Below are 25,889 nucleotides of genomic sequence, written 5' to 3' on the forward strand. Positions count from 1 at the left end.
CTGCCACCAATTTGTTCGATTTGGACGTGCTCTGTCAATGATGAAGCCAATGTAACCAGAGATTTTGCATAAATGATTTCAGATTCCTGAGAAAATTTGACCCTAAACTGATATATTTTCAGTCCATAACCAAGAACTGGAATTTTATTTATTTCTTTATTTTTTTATTTAACCTTTATTTAACCAGGAAATGTCCCACTGAGATTAAGAACCTCTTTTACAAAGGTGTCCTGGCCAAGATAGGCAGCAGCAACGCAACACATAGTTACAAGAATACATATAACATACACACACACTCGACAAAAACAGATGATAAAAATTACATGTACAGGCAGATTAAGAAAAGTAAGTGCAAGATATGGAATTGGCCCCAAGAACTCTCAGTTTGGACTTAAAAGTGCTCAAAGAAATCAACTCAGTTAGTTTCCAGTCCACATTTTTGCCCTTAATGTCACTAAAATGCTACTCAAACCTTGAACCTTGTCATATGTTCAATGTTGAGCTCATGTGTACTATGTCACACAATGTTGGTAGGTTATTCTACAGAAATGCATTATATTCTATGAGATCGTCGCATTTGTTACTTTACTGTCTTGTATGAGGCCTGTTTTCAGTTTTGTGACAATATCTTTTCCAGGAAATTTGAGAGTTTATTTAGTTTGAAGATGAAAAAGTCAACTAACCACGAAATGTCACCCTTCAGTGAATCACAACTAGTCATAACCAACACATTCAAAGGCTTGTGTTTTTCGCTGCACGAAAGAAAAACTAATCAGAAAATAAATTAAAAACTAAAATTGGAGGAAAATGTGAAATATCTACCTCTGAGATGAGCTGGAATAAAAGTATAACTATGAATAAAATGAAAATACATAAAATACAATGACCTCAAGTTTTCACTGAAGTAAAAGAAGTACTTAATTACATTCCATCAGTGCTAATGAGTATTATAAAAGGCCCTGCTCAGTATCATTCACTCCCTCTAGTACTGAAGAACACGTCACAGCCTGTGATGTATTAGCGACTCGGCTGCTCAATAGCAAAGATTATTCCTGCATTGTGGATCTTCATCAGTGGAGGATGTGTCCAGTCCAACCCTGCATGTGCATCACGGTATAGGAGTAAAAATAGACAATCAATCCTGACACTGATAAAAACTGCTGAACTATATGATACACAATGATACGGTCGAGTATAACATAACATCATGCATCATATTTTACCGTATCAGTACACTTTCAGGGTATTAAATGCATATTCTCATTCCTTTAAGCCAAGGGTGATATAATACATTATTTTAAACTACAGTTAGAATATTCTGGAAGTTTTAGTTGCAAAACATATTGGCAGCAGGGATGGAACGATATGAAAATTTCACATCACGGTTATTGTGACCATAATTATCACGGTTATCATTATTATCGCAGCATTGTTGAAATTGTGCTCAAAATGTTCAAAAAGTATGAATACACACGCTGAAATAATTTAACCAAGTTGTATTTAAAAAAAAAAAAAATAATAAAATAAAATAATTGGCCCAATGTACGTTCTGTTGCAGAAATATTGAAATATTAACCCTTAGTGGTCTGAGCCTATTTTGTCCGTTTTTCAGTCCTTTTGATTTTGCCTTTATATACAATATAAACAAATGTTTACTATACCCATGTTTGGGATCTGTTTTTTTTTTTTTCTTTCAGCGCAACTTCATCTGTATCATCTGTCTATTATTTTTTTCACTTTAACCTACTATAAAAACATAAAAGGACAGAAATCACAAAAAATATATAAAATCCGATTTGAAAAATGTATATAATTTATTGCATAAATAACATAAAGATGCTTAATGTACCTTTACAAAGACTTTAAGAGTGAATATTGGTTCCAAATATTAGGTATAGAAAATTAAAATTGTAATAAATTAAAAACTCATTCATTCATTCATTCTCTTCCGCTTATCCGGGGCCGGGTCGCGGGGGTAACAGTCTAAGCAAAAATTAAAACATTAAAAACTATACTCAAATATTTGACATAAAAGCAGATCTTTACATAGGCGTTTTTTCCCCTAAAAGTACAGTAATCAAACACGGTCATCATGATAATTACAATTTAAACGGTAATACTAACCGTCTGCAATTTTACCACGGTTTATAGTTATACCGGTAATCATTACATCCCTAATTGGCAGTTGTTCATCTCTGTCCATTTTGATAATATATTTCACCACATGAATGGCATTTTGTTGAACATGCCAAGCAAGTTATGTGGTGAATGGTAAGGCTTTGAAACTTTGTCTTCTAGGATTATTTTTCTGATAGATTTTCTCATAGTGTGGATAGTTCTGAGATATGACAGCGCCATCATGGGCAAAAAAAAAATGTGTGCAAAATTTGCTGCCTACATGTTTTTTGGGTTTTTTTTTTTACTTTTTATGTGCTTCTGAGGTACACTGAAGAACAATTAGAGGCATTATGTAAGTTTCAAAGAAATAAAAAAAAATGTATTTGTGTAATTCCCAAAACTTGTGTTTTTCATTTTACACGAGAAACACATGGAAATTGAAAAAAAAAAAAAAAAGTGTAAATAAAATTTTGAGGCAAATTTTGCGCGTCATTCTCAAAACTGTTGGCTGTGAGTGAATGTTGAGTGAGGCTGTGAGAAACTGTTAATATCTTTCCCACAGTGTGAACTATTTCTATCATCCTGGTTATTGTTGAGACCCAACTGCCTCAACTTCATGTTGATATTTATTTGCACTTGTTAAATTGAAAATAGGCAAACAGATGGAATGGATGAACGAAGTGTAACTGTAGTGTTAGTTTTACTGTTTTCACTCATTTCTCTTAATTTAAGTATCACTCATGTTGGATTATATGAAAATGCTAAGGAGGTAGATTATGAAATTATTATTCCGACTTGAACCACATCTTTTAATATAATTTTCTTTTTATAAAATGGAAAATTGCTATTGAAACTAGAATCAATACAGAATGGAATCAAAGCTATGTTATCAATATTTGTCTTACTGCAGAATAGAGAAGCAACGATATGAAAATTTCATATCACGGTTATTGTGACCAAAATGATCACAGTTATCATTATTTTCGCGGTATTGTTGAAACTGTGCTCAAAATATTCAAAAAGTACTTAAACACACACTGAAATAATTTAACAAAGTTGTATTTGGGAAAAAAAAACACCAACAAAAAAACAACAACAAAAAAAAACAAATAAAATAATTGGCACAATTCTGTTGCAGAAACATTCAAATATTAATCCTTAGTGGTCTGAGCCTATTTTGTCTGTTTTTCAGTACTTCTGATTTTGCCTTTATATACTATATAAACAAATGTTTACTATATCCATGTTTGGGATCTGTTTTGTTCAGTACAACTTCATCTATTTAATCTCCCTATTATTTTTTCACTTTAACCTACTATAAAAACATAAAAGGACAGAAAACACACAAAAAATATAAAATCCGATTTGAAAAATGTATTTAATTTATTGCATAAATAACACAAAGATGCTTAACAAACCTTTTCAAAGACTTTAAGAGTGAATATTGGTTCCAAATATTAGGTATAGAAAATTAAAATAGTAATATATTAAAATTATACTCAAATATTTGACATAAAAACAGATCGTTACATAGGCGTTTTCTCCGGAAAAGTGCGGTAATCAAACACGGTTATCATGATAATTAGAATTTAAACAGTAATACTAACCGTCTGCAATTTTACCGTGGTTTATCGTTATACCGGTAATCCTTACATCCCTACTGCAGAAGCTACAAGTGAAAGAAGAAACAGAACATGTCACTGTTTACTCTGAAGGGTTGATGAAGTGGTGACATGTCCAAGTTGTACCCCACTTTATCCCTTTGGTGACTGGGATAATCTCCATCCCCCCGTGGATTAAGTAGTTCAGAAGACTGAATGAAGGAATAATGAGCGGTTCAATCCTGACCTAATCAGCTGGATCGGACATCTGACCTATGGGACACGAGTCGATCTATTTTTCATGTTACTTTAAGTGTGTGCACTAACTCTGCCAGTCTAAATAATCCAACACAGAAAACCATATTATACCAACTAGACATTTCTATAGTGAATTACTACAACAAAAAGTTCCGCTATTTCATGTGCAATCATGGTCATGTGCAATTGTTTTAACTGTACATTTTCCTTCACAGGTCTGTAAATATTTGTATTTATGTAGTTTGCCTTTTCATTATTACTTTATATTTTCATTTTCTTCCTATTTATTAATATCGTTCCTGTTCTGCACGCTCACTTTACTGTAAATGCTGCTGTGACACTTAAATTTCCCCACTGAGGGATCAATAAGGTCTTATCTAATCTAATCTTATCTTGTCTGATAATGACTAACGATTAAAACTCATTAATTTACCTAAGTGTTCTACAAAATAAATCCTCAACTGCTGCTGCTGCACTAACAATGGTTTTTAACAAGGTCTTGGTGCATCATTACTTTTTTTTTTTTTTTTTAAATAATTTAATATATGTATGTGTTTCTTTCTTGCATTATGTTTTACAAAGTTAGAAAGCAATGTTTATCTCGAAGTGAGAGCGGTGCATCCCTATTTACTACTGTATTGTGATATACAAAATTTGCCCAAGTGGAATGATTACATACTGAGGCAGAATATTTTAGCTATATCATCCATAACCTTTTACTAAGATCCCTGATTTTTTTAATTTTTTTTTTTTTTTTTAACAAATACCTCAACAAGTCAGCAGAAACAGCTTTAGTTCTAGCCTTCTGTCACCACATCAGAAGAATTTTCTCTCTAAAACAGGGAGTCTGTGTGTTTATATGTGCTGGCTGTCATTTGTCAGCAGTGCATGGGTGTGAAAACATTGCTCTCTCTGCTTATTCTTCCCACACCTGCCTTTGTCACAGCAGTGAACGACACCAAGCCTCAGCACCGGTGATGAAGGAACAATTCCCAAAAACAAAAACATCAGAGTCCTACAACCAAAGCCAAGACAAAAAATCACTTCATCTGTGTGTTATGGTACTGATAAATCTTGCAGGTAAACTTTTCTTTACTAACATATTTGGCGAACTATTTAAAGGGTCGGACAGGTATAAAAGTATGTCGTCGGCATATAGGGACACTTTGTTTCCTGAACCATATCTCTGAAATTTATATTGGCTTCACCAGGTATCGCCAAGGCAAATAGATCTATCGAAATAGCAAATAGGAGAGGAGAAAGAGGACAGCCCTGTTGGGTGCCGCAGTAGAGAGGAAAGTGAGGGGAAAGATTGTTGTTTGTTTAGACATCTGCTAATGGAGAAGAATAAAGAACTTTGATTCAAGAGATGAAGCGTTCACCAAAACCAAATTGTTTAATAGTATAGAAGAGATAATCCCACTCCACCTGATCAAAAGCCTTCTCCACATCAAGTGATAATAATATTTCTGGGATGTCCGGTGGAGTGGGACCATGCACACTAGGAAAAAATCTAAATCTTACTAAATGTATTTTTGTCATTTCTAGTCTAAATATCTCATCACACTTAAAATAAGACATAATCACCTAAAGAGTAACTTTTCAATGAGATGTAAGAACTTGTTTTTAGACAACAGATCTTGAAAATCTTATTTCAAGAAATCTTGCCAAGATAATTTTCACTTGTTCCACTGGCAGATTTTTTTTTGTTTAATTCAAGATTTTTTTTGCTTAATTCAAGCGAAAAAATCTGATAATGTGAGGTATTTTGACAAGAAATGCGAAAAATAAACTTGATAAGATTTAGATTTTTACAGTGAAGGATATTTAAGAGGCGCCTTATGTTAAAAAAAAGAACGGCCTTTAATGAAGCCTGTTTGGTCAGCAGCTACAAGTGAAGGCAGCACCACCTCTAAGTGGCAGGCTAGCATTTTAGAGAGAATTTTACTATCCACATTCAAAAGTGAGATGGGATGAAACAAACTGCATTCAATGGGATTTTTATCTTTTTTAGGGATAAGAGAAATCACTGCTTGTCGCATAGCTGGAGGTAGAGAGTTAGTGAATCTTCAAATACTGCAAGCAAAATGGGAGAGAGTTGGTCTGCAAATTTTTTGAAAAATTCACTTAAAAACTCATCCGGCCCTCGGGATTTTCCATTTTGACCAACATATTTGACAATGTTTTTACTGCTTCACTTGTTTGTAACAAAATTTCACTACGTTTGATAGTTTGATAGAAACAGCTTCATAAAAATCTACTTTTCTTATACACATTGTACATTATCATTAACGCTGATCTCCATTGAATTATCGGCTAAAATTTGCTTAGAGGTCTTATTTCTGTCTTTGTGCATAAGAAATCAATCTAAGTGAATCCCCAAAGGAACTTTGTGTTGGTAAATGCAAGTTCTGCAAATGTACAGGATTTCAGTTCTGTTCAACATGTTGATGCTCATATGAACTATGTTTTCAGCTCAAAAATGTCCAATTTCAGCACAATTAATGCTATATTTTCATGTCACAGATGGCCAAGTTCTATTTGAACTGAATTTACCTGAAAAACAAATATTCTATTCTTTTAGATTCCCCAGTTTTTCTTCCCAGATTCTCTCCTACATATCACGTTTTATTTGTACAGGTTCAATCTGGAGTATGGTGCTGATCCATCCTGCTTATGTTACACCAATACATACATGAAGAATGGCACACAGCACTGTTTAAATCAACAGTTTTCTAATAATAAGCATTTTTATAAAGAAACAACAATTCTATATTGTTATTTCCACTTTAGTATGATGATAAACTGTACAATAAATAATTGTGATCCTAGTTTTTGCACAGGGATCATTAGTGTAAACGGTGACATGGCTGCAGAGCATCAGTATGATGGGATCTGGAACAACCATGTCACATCCGTCCACTGACACATTTAGTGTTTTTGTGTCAGCTGGTATTGTTTTAGATCCACAATACTAACATTTATGAAGAAGAGGAGAATTAGCAATAGTAAGTCTATAAGTTTATTCCTAATAAAGTTCTGGTACTGACCAGAGCATCATGGGTAATGTCACGTCTGTCCACCAGCAAAAGTTTTCACATACACGTGCTATTCCAAATCCAATATTTATGAAAATAGAGCTTCCACTGTCAAAGAATATCAGTAGTCTGTGCACAAATGGATTAGCATTATTTCCACACAGTTCTATGCATTTCTTACAACTTTTTTTTTTTTTTTGACAAAAATGGCCACTCATTTGACCCCTTAAGGAAATTTTAGCCGTTATTCATTATGTTGTCCATCCTTTCAAATGGCCCTCTAGTCAACAATAAACCCTGTCAATTGGAGAGAAGAAGAAAATCAATCCCAAACCTTATGGCATGTTTAGGAGGATGCACAGATTTGAGTGGTAATTAATGGGCTCAAACTTGAAAAAACAATCAATAGAGATCCTTTAAGACAGAATCACACCCGTAGTCGATAAATGAGACCATATTCATGATGGGACCACGTGCACAGAGACCATCACAGAGGAAAAAGTTAGCTCATTTCATGCTAAAACGGTAATTATTATCTATGACCATCAACTAAAAATATTCAGTGGCAGACAATATAATATATTTAATCTAGTATTGTAATAAGTTAAGGTTTTCCTTAGGTTTGAGGGGTTTAGATGCTGTGATGGTGACACATTTTTTGATAATATTTCAGAAATAATTCAAAGAAACAAGACATAAACCTGCTAATAATAGATGAGGAAATTTCTCTGAAAAAAAAAAGTATTTGCAGGTTACTTTGGTACATTTTCTCTCTAAAGCAGTAAAAAATATCAGTAGTTTACTTCTATTTCTCCTGTTTAGAATACTTTTTCTGCCACGTCTGTTAGAGTATTTCTTTACACTTCTACTGCACCTCAGAGGTAAATATTGTACTTTTTACTCTACTACATCTCTCTGACAGCTTTAGTCACTTTTCAGATGAACACAAGCCTTTAACCCTTTTATGCATGAATTACTGAATATGTCCGATTGGATTCACTTCTTATTTTGAGTGAGATACACAACTGCATATTGATGGTTAGATGTACTTTACTGTTAAATATCATATTTTGCATAAACATGTTCATAAACACAGTGGATTTACATCTGATTTGGCTCATGAGTAGAAAACATTACTGACTTGATAATGTATTAAAATAACAGAAGCATTAATTATCATAGAATTACGATATTGCAGAGTTACACAGTACTATTAACACTTTTAGTTTGGACTAATTATTGAAAATATTGTGGTTTTAACTGAAGCTCGAATAACTGTACAATATGCAGAAAAAGGTTTAAACACAACTCACCTAACTTCTTCAGCAGTGTATAGTAGGATCACAGTTCAACATTAACTCTCTCATGGTTTGGAGTTATGCTTGTGACACCTACTCTTCCACTGCTGTATGTGGATCTGAGTCCCTCTACCTGCAGCAGACATCCTCCACTCTGTAATTAGCAATGCACGTGTGTCCAACAAAGGCTATGATGAGCATGTGACATCTGTGCGGAGTGTGGATTTCCTCGAGCTCATGATATAAGTACCACATCATGGCAGCCTGACTGCAGGCTCTTCGCTAATAATAGCCACTTCCATTACCACGTTGGCATTAATGGATGATAAGGTCCAGCATCTGTCCTACAGGGTTACATCTACGTTGTTTATAAAGTACTTTACCTCATGACACCTTTGTTAGTGTTGCAATGGCGTGCTTTACTTCCTGCTACACAGGCACTGCATAGTTTAAGGTTAGTTGTGATTTAGTATGATGTGATATTGTGCACAGCAGCAGAGGTCTAAATGTATGAACAAATATAATTTTCTACTATAATGCTACATGTCAATACACAGACAGGCTAGCACACACTGCAAAACAACAATTTAATTAATACAGAAATATGTTGTTATTTGGAAAATAAAAATGAGCTTGTCAAGTATCTTTTTTATTAGAAAAGTAACCTCATTTTAAGAGATTATGTTGTATATCTGATATTTGTCATAAGATATTCCAGCTAATATAGAGCTACATTTAACCAGTAACAAGCAGGAGAGTAATAACAAGGTTGTTTTTCTTATTTTATCCACTTGCACATCTTGCTTAAATTTAAGCATTTTTTCTGGTTTTAGGGGACATAAGATCTTTCAGGAGCCCAACTGTGATTACCCCATTGGCAGATGATTTTTCTACTAAATGCAAGACAAGTTTATTTTAATGTAAAGGTATTTGGCTTCTGTCTTGTAGGGCATGTGCAGTACAGTCACATGTGTAAACACACAAACACTACAGGACATTAGCAAACACACAGCTACACTCATGTGAATGTCAGATCCACCTTTACAGACCCACACATCCCACATCTGCACTGTTATTTGACTTTTTTTTTTCCTCCTGTCAATCTGTCATATACTGCCTCACACACACACACACACAATGTCGTCACATCAGTAGTCAGGCAAATAGCTGTGTAGCTCTAGAGGTCTACACAGCACAACCGATCACATCACTGGGTATTCACTGGCTCTAATGGCCCAGCAGGACAGAAGAGGGCAGGAAGAGGACACAGGGAGGAAACATGGAAGAGGCACCAGGAAAAGGAGCGTTCTGGTGACTTACCTTGCATCATGATTACAGATTTTCATCCTACGTCGCCCCGCCGGTGTGCAGATGGACAGAAGTGAAGAAATCCAGCCAGTCAAAGGGTGCCTGGGCAGGGCATAGCTAATTCTGCACGATGCTGAGTCCCTCTACCCCAAAAGGCCCAACTCCCAGACACCCACACCAGGGAGATGGGGTGGGGGGAGAAGAGCTGAGAGGCAGCAGCGATGGGAGACACAGTCAGCACAGAGACACCCAATGAATAACAGCAGATATTCGGGGGAAGGGAGTCCTGTTAGGCCCCGGACGCCTGAGCAGCACCGACACACGCCATCTCTGAGAGGGGGGATGCTGAGGAAAGGCAAAGGAGAAAAAAAACGGAGCGGTACAGAGAGAGAGAAGGGAGAGAGAGGCAGAGAAAGACTGGATGGCAGAAGGGAGGGGGAGGGAGTGGGAGGCTCGCTGATGTCACATCTGCACTAAACCAATCCCTGAAACCGTGGTCACATGGCTGCTGCTCCCTGGTGCCTTAGCACCTCATGGCTCGCCTTGAGCAGACACACTACAGCCAACTGCATACATAAAATACAAGTTCTAGTGAATCTATGGTGTAGTACTATCAGAGATGGGCTTGAACACATCTAACAGCATGTTCTTACAAATGACAAATGCAAGGTCATGAATGCATCACAATAAAAAATATAATACTGATATTGGACGTGCATTTAATTGCAATACAAGTCATATAGTCTATTTATAAATGGAAAAAATACATTGAAAGCAACCAGTTACAAGGCTGATAATGGAATTATTTGAACTATAATCCCACACATGGTTAATTCAGCATAATGTGCATTTCCAATGTTGAGCTGTATAGAAAATATAACTCCTACTATGCTGTGGAATCAGTGCAAAAACGCAGATTTTTAGCCTATTTGTTCTACTTTGCAGCTGCAGTCCATGATAGTTTTTATAGCCTTTTTTTTTTTTTTTAAGTCCATAATTATCTTTCAGCATATTGTAATTCAAGTGGCCTGAGAGGACACTGAGATTTCTACTTCTACTCTTCACTTGTGTTTTCAGGCAGCAGAAAATCTATACATATCATCCTATATCATATATCTATATGATTTTTTTTTTTGGGGGGGGGGGGTGGCAATTTGAGATGGGTTGGGGGTTTTGTGCAATGAACGAGTACAATTGCTTATACCAGTACTTAATTTACTTGACGGGGGGGACACTGATCTGCCTTGACGGAGGTCTGCGCTCTCCAAGTGCTTCTAGTTATTAATATGTATTGTTCCCTTTCTGCAATAAGATCCGCTTAAATAGCTCTATATCTGACACATTGAACCTTTAAACATGGAGCTTAATCCCAGATCAAATGTCTTATATACATCAGCTGTGACAATAAATATATGGATCTTTGTTTCTGGATTTTTGTCTTTTTTGTGACATTGCAAATGCTGCTGTGACGCAAGAAAATGATCAGACATGACAATTCATATTAGATAATATTGAGAAAATCTCACTTTTATATCCATACAGTACACAGTTACGCCCAGAAATATTTGGACAGTGACACAAATTTAATTGGTTTTGTTGTTTGTTATTTTGTTATTTATTATGCTAAATCACAAAGGTTTATATTTAATTGACTGCTCACTGATACTTCCTTATTTAACTTACTGTGTTGAATTATTGGGATCTAGTTTTAAACCCACAACTGATAAAAAATTTTTTACAACAAAAACAAGCCATGCATATCATAAATAAAGTGGGATATTTTGATCATACTAATCCATTATTTTTAAATTCTCATGTTTTGAAGTTTAGAGACTTGGTTTACTATAGAAGAATGCAAATCATGTTTAAAGCAAAAAAAAAAAAAAAAAAAAAAAAAACACTACCAGATTGTACACAAAAGTTTTTTATAGTGTCTGAAAATAAATGAGTTGAGATGGATGCACATTTATGTTACAAAAAGTTAAAAAAAGAAGTTAAAAGAAGATGTATTTCTTTTAAAGGGGTTCAACTGTAGAATAGTGATAATTTAAAAAATAAGTATTTATTTATTTATTTTCTCTCAACTTGACACCATGTATTGTGTAGCTTATGCTGTAAAGTAGGCAGGCATAAATAAGCTTTGCTTCTGCCTGAGGTTTTTCAGTCAAATTGTATTATTTCTCTCATCTGTTGTTTTCAAATGCATATATGACTGAAAATAAACTAACTAACAAACTAACTAATTTTAGCTGTTTACCAAAACATATACAAGATACAACTGTATAATCAATATGGACTTAAAGTGCAGACTCAGCTTTAATTTGAGGGTATTCACATCCAAATTGCAGAAAGGGTTTCGGTGTCATAGCTTTATAATATGAAGCCGCCTCTTTTTCAAGGGACCAAATGTAATTGGACAGTTGACTCAAAAGCTGTTTAATGGGCTACATGGCCTGTTCCCTCATTAATCCATCAACAGTTCAGCAGATAAAAGGTCTGGAATTGATTCCAGGTGTGGCATTTGCATTTGGAAGCTGTTGCTGTGAACCCACAACATGCGGTCAAAGGAGCTCTCAATGAAGGTGAAACAGACTATTCCTAGGCTGAAAGAAAGAAAAAAAAAAAATCTATCAGAGATAGCAGAAATGTTAGGAGTGGCCAAACCAGCAGTTTGGTACATTCTAAGAAAAAAAGGCTGCACTTGTGAGCTCAGGAACGCAACAAGGCCTGGACATCTATGGAAGACATCAGTGGTGGATGATTACAGGATCTCTTCCATGGTGAAGAAAAACCCCTTCACAACATCCACCCAAGTGAAATACAGGAAGTAGGTGTATCAGTATCTAAGTCTACTATAAAGAGAAGACTTCATGAGAGCAAATACACCATAATGTGCAAACCATTAATCAGCCTCAAAATAGAAAAGCCAGAGTAGACTTTAGTAAAAATATGTAAAGAAGCCAGCCCAGTTTTGGAACAGCAGTCTATGGACAGATGAAACAAAGATCAACCTGTACCAGAATGATGGAAGGAAGAAAGTGTGGAGAAGGTTTGGAGCAGCTCATGATCCAAAGAACACCACATCTTCTGTAAAACATGGTGGAGGCGTGTGATGGGCATGCATGGGTTCAATAGCACTGGGTCACTAATGTTTATAGATGATCTGATAGAAGACAGAAGCAGCTGGATGAACTCTGAAGTGTTGAGGGATATACTTTCTGCTCAGATTCACCCAAATGCAGCAAAGTTCACACTACAGATGGGCAATGACCCAAAACATACTGCTAAAGCAACCCAGGTGTTTTTGGGGCAAAGAAGTGGAATATTCTTCAACGGCCGTGTCACTCACAAGATATCAACCTAATTGTACATATATTGCACTTGCTTAAGACCAAAAAGACCCACAAACAAGCAGCAGCTGAAGATAGCTGCAGTAAAGGCCTGGAAAAGCATCACAAAAGAGGAAACTCAGTGTTTGGTGATGTTCATGGGTTCCAGACTTCAGGTAGTCATTGTCTGCAAAGGATTCTCGACAAAGTATTAAAAATGAACTTTTCATTTATGGTAATGTTAATTTGTTCAATTATTTTTGAGCCCCTAAAATGAGGAGACTTTATATAAAAATGATGGCAAATTCCTATATGTTTCACTGAATATTTTTGTTCAACCCCTTGAATTAAACCTGAAAGTCTACACTTCAATTGCATCTCAGTCGTTTCATTTCAAATCCAATGTAATGCATGCAGAGCCCAAAACATGAAAATTGTGTCACTGTCCAAATCTTTCTGGGACTAACTGTAAGTCACTAAAATCTGAAACCTATTTGCGTGGTTCGACTGCAGCGGAGATCAAATTCAATGTCAACAACGTAATAAAACAGAGAGGTTTCTGAAGAAAATGCCCTAATGGGGAAAATAGTTGGAGATTGAGATACAAGCCTTAGGCTCAGCCTGGAGGAAAAAGAAGAGGACGAGCAAAAAGTCCCAGCGGGATTGTGAAAGTTTGTATTGGATAAATTTGAGGAAAACCAGCCCAAAGCAGAACCACAGAGACACTGGTGATTTAGCTGATGGATCGGAATAATGTGGCTTGTACTGTCAAAGGCTGCAGTTAAATCTAAAACAAGATAGAAGGAGACCATTATCTGGTTTCATTAGGATGGATTTTTTTACCCTGGCAAAAAACAGAAAAGACTAAAACTACTGTCAATAGGACTAACGAAACAAAATAAGAATATATTGCAAACTGGTGACTGTATTTGTTAAAAATGCATCTGAATGGAGGACAACAGTGTCTCTCCTACTGTCAGCTATGATTATAAATCAAGCTCAGTGGGAGGAGGGAGGAAGAATCATGTTTTAGCCTGGAAGGCAGGCAGAGGACAAACTATCGCTGCTGCTATTGTGCCAGTGTTACACTTCAGTAGGAAAACTGAGATGCTTTAGTGAAAGCTTTGGTAGATTTATTCAGCTTTAATGGCTGCGTATTGGACGAGTGGAGCGCGTGACTCACCCTCGCTGATATGCAGAGGACAGATGGAGGGAAGCAGATAGACGAGGGGGTGTGGTTGGTGTCTTTTGGGGTAAAAAGGGTTTTGCTTTGGGGGGTTATTTAATTATAAAAGAGGAGCAGAGACGTAGGCCTTAATGTGGAGGGTTAACATCTGCTGTTTCTGATCTTTAAGTGCTCTATATAAGTGTATTGAATAGTGATGACAAACTTTAACATCAAAAACACAAACACAAAAAAGTCTGTTGCAATACTGTACAAAATTGAAACTCAAATTTATTATATATACTCTACTGTTCCTTAATGCTTTACTGAGTGCAAAACTGGGAAATGAAGCAGAGGTGGTTCCATCCTGACCTGATGTTTTAGACTTTCTGATTATTTTAGGATTGAACAAAATGACCATTATTGCATAAAAGAGTCTAATAACTGGTTTTACTGTTACTTTATCAAGCAAAAATTTCTTCAAGTAAGAAAAATAGTTCCTGATATCATATCTCCACTGCACAGTTTGGACAGACAGCAACATCTGCTGCAGGACTTGAGAAAAAAAACAATCCGTTTGATAAATCCTGTAAATCCTTTGGCATACTACAAGTTCAAATGCCTCCTTTCTACACTTAGTAATATTTCCAGTAAAAAACAAATATAGCTGCAATACATCTGTGTCATACGGCAAAAGTGTTTTCCATGAAGACCCCCATCAAGAACTAGAGTTGGCAGAGATGGACATCTCTTAATTCTATATGCAGGAAAAACCCTGTTAAATGACAGGTGACAGTATAATTTATTTATTAACCCACATGCTCTCATATTGACAGAAAATAATGTATGAAGCTTAAGACCTGTAAAATTGTGGACAAAGGGACCATGACATCTGAACATTTCTGAACAGTTTTGAAGACAGCTGTAGTGAATTACTCATCCCAATGTTAGCCTTTTAGTTAGAAGTGACCATATTTGGACAAAAGGGGAGGAACTATAATATTTATTTATATATAATCATATAATATTTGGCAATATTGCAACCAAATGAATAACCATGTTTGTCCTTCAGTGTTTGTTTTGCTAGTTTTAGCCTTTTTCTGGGGATATCTGAGGATATCAAAAATGCAGTAGGTAATGGAGATGCATCTTAAAACTGATCAATACATGGAAAAATTAAGAAGAGGAAGTCAGTTTGACGCTACAGTAGAAACAACAGTGATCCACTCCATCTTCTAAAGCAATGAAAATGCAACAGCTCTTATATGTGTGAAGTTATACCCTAAAAAAAACACAATTATGAATATTACGTATTAGTATGTCCTTAAAATCTTACATACTGTACCTTTAAGGGATCTGCACAAACTAAATGACATAAAGGTAGAGACATGTAATATTTCAGCTCCACCTTTTTGTTCAGGTGTAAAAATAAGCTTTCTTATTTTTTGTTTTGCATGTGTGTTTGTGCTGAAAATTACCAAAATACTGCTAAACTAAATGCGGTTAGACTCAACTTTGTTGTCATTGCACTAGTACTTGAATACCATGTGACATCCAATCTGTGCATATGATAAAAAGACAGTTGAAGGTAGTGCAAAAGTACCACAAGAATTAAGATACATTGACTGAATGAGTGGATGCAGGAAGCCTTTAGACCACAGGTGTCAAACATGCAGCCCGGGGGCCAAATCCGGCCCCCCTAAGGGTCCAATCTGGCCCTTGGGATGAATTTGTGAAATGCAAAAATTATACTGAAGACATTAACAATCAACAGTGTAAAAATCATTTTATTTGAGGTTCCATACAGACACATATAAACCAGTTAGATCTCAATTGGGTCAGACCAGAAAAACACTATCATAATAACCTATAAATAATGACAACTGCAGATTTTATCTTTTTTTTTTGTTTAAAAAAGTGAAATTACATGAAAATGTTGATATTAACAAACTATCCTTTTATAAAAAATGTGAATAACCTGAACAAATCTGAACAACATGAAATGTCTTGAGAAAAGTAAATGCCATTTTATCAATATTATACCTGTTACTAAGTGTTTTGTGTATTTGTAATTGTAATATAACTTGTGTAAATGATAAACTGATAAACTGAGGCAGAATATTGTTAAAACTGCACTTGTTTTTCTTAAGACATTTCGAGTTGTTCACATTATTCAGATTTTTAACTAAATGTTGTAGATGTAAACATTATCATAATATAATTATCATAATTATAATTTTTTCACTGGTATCATTTTACTGGTCTGGCCCACTTGACATCATATTGGGCTGAATGTGGCCCCTGAACTAAAATGAGTTTGACACCCCTGCTTTAGACTATTTTCTTCTGTTTATGTAGTGCACAGTTTGGAATCACTTGTGGCTAGTCTTCCTTTAATTCCCTCTCTCCACTAGTGAGGTTTATTTGTGGCTGTGGTTGATGACCATCCTGGAGTAACTGTTAATGAGCTTACCTAACCCAGTGCAGCAAACCACGAGCTGCTCCCGTGTGATGTCCTAAACCGGCTCCTTACATAAGATGCCATCCAGTGGTCAGAGGTCACTACAGTTAGGGATTATCAAAGGAGAGCAAAACATGAGGAGGAGGAGGCGCTAGCGGAGGGATAGGTTACTATGAGACACTGAAAAGTGGAATAGAAAAAAAAAAGCATAAAGATTTACATAAAATAAGACATTATAAGAGCATACTGCAAATATCAAAATCTTACCAAGTGTATTTTTCTGATTTCTAGTCACAATATCTCATCACACTTAAAATAAGACATAATCACCTAAAGTAATTTGTGAGATATAAGAACTTATTTTTAGACAACAGATCTTGAAAATCTAATTTCAAGAAATCTTACCAAGATAATTTTCACTTGTTCCATCGGCAGATTTTTTTTTTTTTTTGCTTGAATTAAGCAAAAAAAAAAAAAAAACTTGAATCAAGCAAAAAAATCTGTCAATGAAGCAAGTGAAAAATATCTTGGTAAGGTTTCTTGATATAAGATTTTTAAGATCTATTGTCTAGAAATAAGCTCTTATATCTCACTGAAAAGTTACTCTTTAGGTGATTATGTCTTATTTTAAGTGTGATGAGATATTTGACAAGAAATGAGAAAAATACACTTGGTAAGATTTTGATATTTGCAGTGCAGTTAGGGGTGAAATCAGTGTCAGCATGTTGATTTCTGGGTAGTGACTGAAAGAACTGGATTGTGGAAATGAGTTTCCTCTGCAGGGCGTCTGGGTTTGCCCTTGGAGAAAAGGTGGGGTTCAACCATCCGAGAGAGGCTCAGAGTATTGTTGCTGCTCCTCCACATCAAGAGGAGACAGCTGAGGTGTTTTGGGCATGTCCAACCAGGAGGAGACCCCAGGGTAGACCCAGGATATGCTGCAGGGGTTATAACTTGGGGCTGGCCTGGGAATGCTTCTGGAGGAGTAAGAGGAGGTAGTTGGAGAGAGGAAGGTCTGGGCTTCTTTTCTTAGGGCTGCTGACCCTGCAACCCAGACCCAGATAAGGGTGGACAGATCTAAGTATACTGACAGATTTCCATAAATATATATCCAGTTGCATTGTATTCAAATAAAGTATATTCAGTGCTACATAGGGATGTAACGATATGAAAATTTCATATCATGGTTATTGTGACCAAAATTATCAGTTATCATTATTATTGTGGTATTACTGAAATTGTGCTCAACATGTTCAAAAAGTACTAATACACACAGTGAAATAATTTAACAAAGTTGTACTTGGAAAAAACAAACAAACAAAAAAACACAAATAAAATAATTGGTACAATGTACCTTCTGTTGCAGAAACATTCAAATATTAACCCTTAGTGGTCTGAGCCTATTTTGTCTGTTTTTCAGTCCTTTTGATTTTGCCTTTATATACTATATAAACAAATGTTTGCCCATGTTTGGGATCAGTTTTTTCAGCACAACTTCATTTATATCATCTGTCTATTATTTTTTTCTCTTTGACCGACTATAAAAACATAAAAGGACAGAAAACACAAAAAATATATAAAATCCAATTTGAAAAATGTATATAATTTATTGCATAAATAACACACAGATGTTTAACGAACCCTTTCAAAGACTTTAAAAGTGAATATTGGTTCCAAATATTAGGTATAGAAAATTCAAATTGTAATAAATTGAAACTATACTCAAATATTTGACATAAAAGCATTTCTTTACATAGGGTTTTTTCCCCTAAAAGTGCGGTAATCAAACACGGTTATCATGATAATTTGAATTTAAACGGTAATACTAACCGTTGACAATTTTACCGCAGTTTATCATTATACTGGTAATAGTTACATCCCTAGTGCTACATAAGATGAAGACTTCCTAAGATGCCACAGGATTACTTTCCACTGTCAATCCTTAACTTCTGTGCAGCTCAACACTGCCACCTGCTGTATGATGCCTGTACATTTTTGTATGGGCTCTCTTTTTCTAGCAACCACTTTAGTCATGAATAACCATTTCAGCTTCTTCCTGTTTCCCCTCAGAATCATGATAATAAGGCAGAAATTTATAGCTACAGCTGTAGGAAATCAAAGTCCTCAGAGTACCATATGACACTCGAGTGCTGCTGACAGAAGCCAGCCAGAAAAACAGGACAGATTTGTGTATGCGAGTTAACAACAAGCATGTACACTTGAACGGCTGCCTTTGTCAGTATCTTAGCAACGGAGGCTGTTTTCGTCCTTGTCCGTGTGTGATTATTGTTGTCCATCGTCTGAGTGTCACGGCTGCATGACTCCTCCAGGGTTGACAGGGTGACAGCATCAATGTAGGTCATGTTTGTGCTGTCAGCTATGGGGAGCTGCTGTAACCTTGCCACCACTCGGTCCCTGAACCAAGGATCAGTTCCAAAAAACAATATTTAAGTGTTTGACATCTATTTACATCTATTTTACTATGTATCTTCTAACCTTTTTAAAAGACTAAAAATGTCAAATAATATCAAGCAGCTGCCAAAAACTGTCTATTTTCAGCCTGTAGCAGCTAAGTGGTGAGTCAATCAACCAATATGATTCATTTTACAATAGACTTTGTTTTATTTTTGACTCTGCAGATATCAGAAATGTAATTTGTTGTGAAAGAAAAACTTAATTTAATCACTGTTTAACAGTTCTGGGTCCAGTATTGGTAAGAGGTCATACTGGAGAGAACAAGGACTGACGCAAACTTTCTTTTTCAAGTCAAAGTGATTTCCCTTTATACTGTTTTCTATGTTTTAAGCATGCAGCAAATTAAGCTACATTAATTTTTTTAAAAAAGTAGAGATCCTCATTTAACTGTACAGTATCATCAGCAAAATGCATTCTGAAATATAGTCAAAATATTATTAACAAATGGATTATTTTTGTTAAAGTTAGCATTGCATCCATCATTAATCAATTAGTTGTTACAGACTATAAAAATAATCACCAACTTATTCCTTCCCAAGAAAAAGATTCCAATTTCTTAAGTATTATCTGGTTTCTTTCAACATTTATGACTTTAAAGCAGCGTATGACTTTCATCACAATTTTTTTTCTCAAATTTGTAAAACCCCAGTGATAACCTAATTATCACTAATCCATTAGTCTTTCTGTGCTTACACACCTGAATCACTTCCTTCACGGTGATCAACTTTGAAGGTGACTCCATCATAAACACAGTCTTCTTGTTTACATAACCGACCGAAATGTCACTCTGGCCTTTTTGGAAATTTTGGTGTGAAGTGCATTGTGGGAAGAATTTGGCAAGCTACGACATTAAATGATACAGTCCACCAGGGTTCTTTTAAAGAATGAGAATAGTCCAGTGTTTTTCAAGCTTGTGGTTCGTGACACCACATGGGGTCACCTGGAATTCCAATGGGGTCGCCTGAAATTTCTAGTAATAGATAAAAAAATAAAATAAAATTAGTAATAAGAAATGTCTTTTAATGATTCGATATATATTTTATCAATATATACATTATAATTAAAACACCACACACTTTTCCTAAAAAAAATCAAGTTCAAATAAAATGCAGGATATAATATCTGAGATGGCATGTCTTGAGTGACACGATCAGGTGATTTCGTGCATTACTACACTTCAACCTGCCAGAACACAGTCGCAGTCAGAAAACCAGACCGAACGGAGAATGGAAAGATTTCTTCACCTGCCCGCTAAGACATCTCCAAGAGAAACTGAGAGACAGACACCAAAAAGGTGCATTATATACATACTTGATCAAAAACAAATACATTTCAGCTAGAAAATGTCTCTGTTTTGAATGTCTGGGGTCGCCAGAAATTTGTGATGTTAAATTGGGGTCACGAGCCAAAAAAGGTTGGGAACCACTGGTACAGTCGGTGGATGGAGGTAAAGGTGACATTTGGGTTCAGCACTCATGAAGAGACAGCGAAATTGCTGCTAGGTGGAATTCCCATTCCCACAATGCACTTCACGACAAAATTTCCGAAAAGGCCTGAGTGGCGTTTCGGTTTGTTATGTAAACAAGCGAACTGTGTTTATGATGGAGTCATCTTCAAAGTTTTTCACCGTGAAGGAAGTGATTCAGATACGCAAGCATGGGAAGACTAATGGATTAGTGATAATTACGCTATCACTTGGGTTTTATACATTTGAAAAAAAAAAATTTGTGATGAAAGTCATATGCTGCTTTAAAGTGAATATATTTGGGCAGTGGCCAAAGTGAATCATCAACAATGAAAATGCTCATTAGTTGCAACCATAGTTTAAATAAGCTTCTTTTTTTTCACTTAAATTTACATTGAAATTTTATAAATACATAGTCACCAAAAACAACAAAAAACAAACAAACAAACCTTGCTTGGGTACACTACATGACACTATATTTACATTATTCAGTCCTTCCAACATTCTGGGTTCTGTAATCAGTCAATTAAATAAGCGTTTTAATGTTGGTTCTTCAAAGTGGAACCAGTTGTAAAAACTGTATTGGGAACTGCATCATACGTTGCAGTATAGGCATTTACAGTATGTGGTTTATGTAAACAGTAACAAGTTACAAACAAATATAGTTGAGTAAAGTACATTATTTTGCATGTAAACTACTATGGAGTATAAAGTATAATGTTGTGCAGAGCTGAAAAATGTCAAAACTGTTCATGAGTACATTTAAATCATTTACATCCCATCACTGAGCTGCATAAATATAAGAGTTATTCACAGCTGTTGTATAATATTGTATATTCTGAACAACTGTACAGAATGAAAGCGTGACCAAAAACAACCACACAACTGATTATTATTCACTCCCTATGAAAGAAAACATTCAGCTCTAAGACATCAGTGTACTGAAATATTCCCCCTCAGGCTCCTGCTTTTATAGAGCTACAAACAAAAAGTCATTTAGTGTTGGTGAAATCACGACATCTCTTAAAGTCACAGACTCGTGGATGTCAGCTGACCTCGTCCTTCTGAGCGCCACATAAAGATAAGCCTAACATTTAATCAATAGATGATTTGCTGTTGTATTTACATAAAATGGACGATAAACATGAGTGTTAATAGTACACTATGACAATATCCCTACCAACAGAAAAATGGAAAATAATCTTAAATGTATGAAACTGTCTTGTAATAAGCAAAAGGAAAAAAAAAGGTATGCAGATTTCTTAAAACTGTAAAAACTGTGTTGTAACTAAAAGATAATAATAAATGTTAAAACTAAACTCAAAATAGAATAAAGTAAGAACAAACAAACAACTTTTGTACACTACAAATTTATAAATGCTATGACTGGATATTTACAAAAAAGACAAATAATTATTCGAGTCAAAAATTTAGAAGCAATCATCTGCGTGTAAAATGAAGCAAGCTGCAGTTATTACAGGCAATGTTATGTAAGAAAGGCTTAATATTTTTATTATATTAACATAAATATTTTAAATTAATAAATGCCGCTTTGGTTACATGCATTAAATATAATCAGTTTGTCTTGATTCAACTAAAATAAATCTGCCAATGTGGTGAAAAAAATCTGTCTCAAAACTAAAGTTAAAGAGAAAAATTAAGAAAAAAAAATAGTTCATGTGAGCAACTAAAACGCAGTTATTCAATATTTATATTCAGCTGCTGGGATATCATATGATAAATCAGCTGGACAAATTTTCTGAGTTAAAATTTTGAAAAACTCATTTAAAGAGGATAAAAATATCAATAGATAATATTTTTACAGCAGATTTTGGGAAGTTGAAAATGTTTTGTCCTAGGACCTCGAATGTTTGTTTTTTTTTTCTTAAATCTGACACTGCAAAAGAAAAAATAACAATGCATCAGAGTCAATGTTGCTGCCAATCATTCACCCATTTCAGGGCCTAATAATAATAATAATAATCAAACACACCTTGAAATGTCTTTTATGGAAATTATTTTACTCTGTTTTTAATTTTTTATAAAAACAGAGTGGAAGTATATAAACATACTGACCTTTAAAGGGTTAAAATCCCAAATTTATACTTAAAAATTGATGTGTATATTTCAGGCTGAAGTAGTTTTAAAAGACTGTGTAGTTTAAAGTGGAAAAAACATAAATCTATATTATTCTTACAACAATTTTTGGGAAGACGATGTTTTTTGCCATTAGGGATAAATGATATTAAAGTTAGATAAACTTTTCTAAATGCCTGACAAGATTACTTTTCTTCCTTTTTTCTGCAGAAAGTCTAATTTGACTTTTCTCTGACTTTGCCACTAGATGGCACAGCAGCACTTAACTAAACCCACCATCTGCATCTCACCTTTTTCTAAGACATGGCTGAACATGAACCACTTTTCTTCTATATGTTCTTCACATATGTCTGAACACTGACAGTGAAGCCCACAGTGTTGAGGTTCGACCCTCTTGTGTGTTCGCTTTTAGAAACGGTTGAGGGGATGATGTCAGGTATCGTGGCTACCTACAGGAGCTTCTGAAAGAGATGTCAGGAGGTGGCAGTGTTTTACACCGGTGAATGAACCAATTGTCTCTGGGCAGAAAAGGCTGAACACAGAGAATGTGAAAAAAAGGAGCAAAGAGGATGATGTAATCCCATAAAATTGGCTACAATGGACACAAGGTTATGGTGGAGCTGAGACAGCCAGAGCATACAGTATATTCATATTTCTGGTCGTGGGTGTGTAGATGCTAATGTCTGTGACTCTATAACGGAAAAATGCAGCTGCAAATATGAACATAATGGACACTTAAGACAAGGTCAGTGAGAAAATGATCAAAGCGTCCTTTTTGTTAAAGGCATATCCAGACTTAGAATATATTCCTGTTTTTATACATATTCCTCTCTTATATGTTGTCTTGTTTTGTATTTTTGCTTTTATATCCCAGCTTGTCATAAGAAACGTGCCATATAAACAAACTTCACTTGACCTGATGAACAGATTTTCTGCTTTTTTACAGCATCTCTGCTCTCATCTTAGATGGATGTTCTCATTCTAGCAACATTATTGGGAGCAGGAAAGTAAGAACTAATGAGTATCTGTGTACAGCACCCACAAAGTTACATGCAAGACACTTGGAATAAATCTATTTCTATAAAATAAGAATAACTGTTAGGTGATATATCATTGCTTTTAAAGAAAATTCAAAGTTGAAATTCAACAGAGCCAGAGGGGAAACAGTTTTATATTATGCAAATAATCAAAAATGCAGCCTGTAGCAGTTAATTGGCTGTTTCACATAAAGCAGGTTAAGGGTGTGGTACAGTACTTCTAGGCTTTGAAATGTGATTCTTAAATAGACTTAGTTATAGAGCATATTTGGTGATCTTCTCTCTAAAAGCATGTCAGGCTAATGTGCAAAATTCATACGTCTGCAAATTCGCAAATGCACGGTGCAAAACATTTTGCACTGTATAAAAGCTGAGGCCAAGGATCTGCCTTGTTTGCATATGACCTCAGCTCCAACGCCTTAGGCTAAACAGAAACACCATCCATTATGAGGAGTGGTTAACCAGCTCTCTCCCAAATTACAGTGACTCTGGGTTCCCATTTTACTGATTTAGCGGTTGTGTGGTTCCCCATCTCATGTTACTGACTGTTATAGTGAGACGTACTCACGCAGACCATCGTCCCCTTGTAAAAACGAGCTAGGCATTTGGATTTAACAAGCACCAAACAGGCACAGGGTAACGCTTTAAAAGAACATTTACTTATTTAACTAATTTTAAAGTGCAGCTGAGCTCCAATGACAGATGATGCTGCATCGCTGTTTCACTCACTCGGGCTTTTCGTCTGAGAGTCGACCACATCCTCCGTCAAAGGCAGGAGGAACATTTTACCACCATGACCAAACGACTGTCGCACAAGCGTTTCAAGAGGGACAGGACATTTCCTGAGTGTGTATGACGAGCCTCCGGCCGACCCCGGCAGTTACTCGGGGTTGCTGCTGCACTGTGATTGGCAGCTGTGGAGAGGTATCCAGATAACACCCTGGTTATAGAGTTGACCCCGCTTTTAACCTGCTGGCACACCTCCTGTCTTCACCCCCATCCCCCCGGCAAACTACGAGACCAATCCTGACAACATTTACCCTGTGCCTTGTGCTCAAGGCCTGCTCACCAACCTCCACAGGAACATCTGCCTGTTTTTAATACTGACCTCTGACCCCGTAGGCTAAAGATAAGTTAACCTTTACTACCATGTCATGAAGCAAGAAACATGTTCTCTTGTAATGCTGTTTTTTTAGCGCACATGTGCAGGACAGCTGAGCAGAAAGAAGCATTGGAAAAGCAGCAGGGTTTCCCCTACCATTATAACGTTATAAGTTTTAGGTGCAGCACTTGAGTCATTTTGGGCACCACCTAAACCAAATTCAAGAAAAATAAATGTGCAAACCATCAAAACTAATTGCAATGACTTTTCCCAGATCTAATGATTGTATATGGCCTCAAATGCATTGACAGGTTCTTGGAGGCTTTGTACTCATGCATTTTAATAAAACTGATCCAAAATGTAAAATGATCTTGCAGGACTGTGGACCACAATCTTCCACAAAATCAGGGGAAATACTAAAACCCAAACAGCACCCAAGGCCTCTGAAAACCAAGGGAAATCAAAGGAAAACCCTGTAATCTAACGATACACTTTCAGTTAAAGTAGTGTACTAAATTTCACATTAAATTTCAGGTAGTTAGTTTATACTTGTACTCCCAATATTTCACTTTCTACTCCACTACATTTGTCTGACAGCTTTGGTTACTTTATGGTTTGCGGATTTCCTCCTCCTCCTTTCCAGTAATTAATATTTGTCTCCAAATGTTTGTGATAAACTCAATAATTAAATTATCCTCACTGGGTCGAATTTAATGTTGTTCTCCTTCTTGAGACAAATAAACTATTTAAGAGACCTACTGGATTATTAAGTGCATGGTCAAAAAGCTGAAAAATAGGCCTGTTTTTCTAAGATTGTGAAAAGTTGATGGTTTAGAGATACTTCTGTATGTAGTTCTCTTAAAATATGATGCATTGCTGTAGATTAGACCACTAGCACTATATTAAGGAGTTCAAATACGTTAAACCTTCTGCATGTACAGCAGTAAAATGCAACATGCAGCTGTAATATGAATCCAAAAACCGTAGACTGTATATAATTAGTAGACAGAGCAACTGTGACGTCATCCATTGGTTTCTAAACTGCTGTGTGAAGCACTTTACATTTTGGCCATCGCCATGTTGGCTTTTTGGAGACAGAAGTGACCATATTTGAACAAATAGGGGCAGAGCTATAGGACT

At 35.7% G+C, this 25,889-nt stretch overlaps 1 protein-coding gene across 3 annotated transcripts in view; it reads right to left on the reverse strand.

Annotated features, from left to right (window-relative positions):
• The window catches only part of LOC115436747 (SH3-containing GRB2-like protein 3-interacting protein 1), a 51,042-nt gene extending 34,435 nt beyond the window's left edge, over nucleotides 1–16,607 (reverse strand). The window contains exons 1-2 of one of the 3 annotated variants that reach the window (XM_030159667.1): nucleotides 16,589–16,607; nucleotides 9,634–9,826 (exon numbers count right to left, since the gene is read on the reverse strand). In XM_030159667.1, the coding sequence (XP_030015527.1) occupies nucleotides 9,634–9,643 (10 nt within the window). In that variant the 5' untranslated portion in view covers nucleotides 9,644–9,826; nucleotides 16,589–16,607. Of the gene's footprint in view, nucleotides 1–9,633; nucleotides 10,052–16,588 lie in introns of those variants that run through there. The other 2 variants (XM_030159666.1, XM_030159668.1) reach the window with 2 other exon arrangements.
• Between the last annotated feature and the right edge of the window lie 9,282 nt (nucleotides 16,608–25,889).

Source organism: Sphaeramia orbicularis, chromosome 17 (genome assembly GCF_902148855.1).
Source record: "Sphaeramia orbicularis chromosome 17, fSphaOr1.1, whole genome shotgun sequence".
Taxonomy (NCBI): Eukaryota; Metazoa; Chordata; class Actinopteri; order Kurtiformes; family Apogonidae; genus Sphaeramia; species Sphaeramia orbicularis.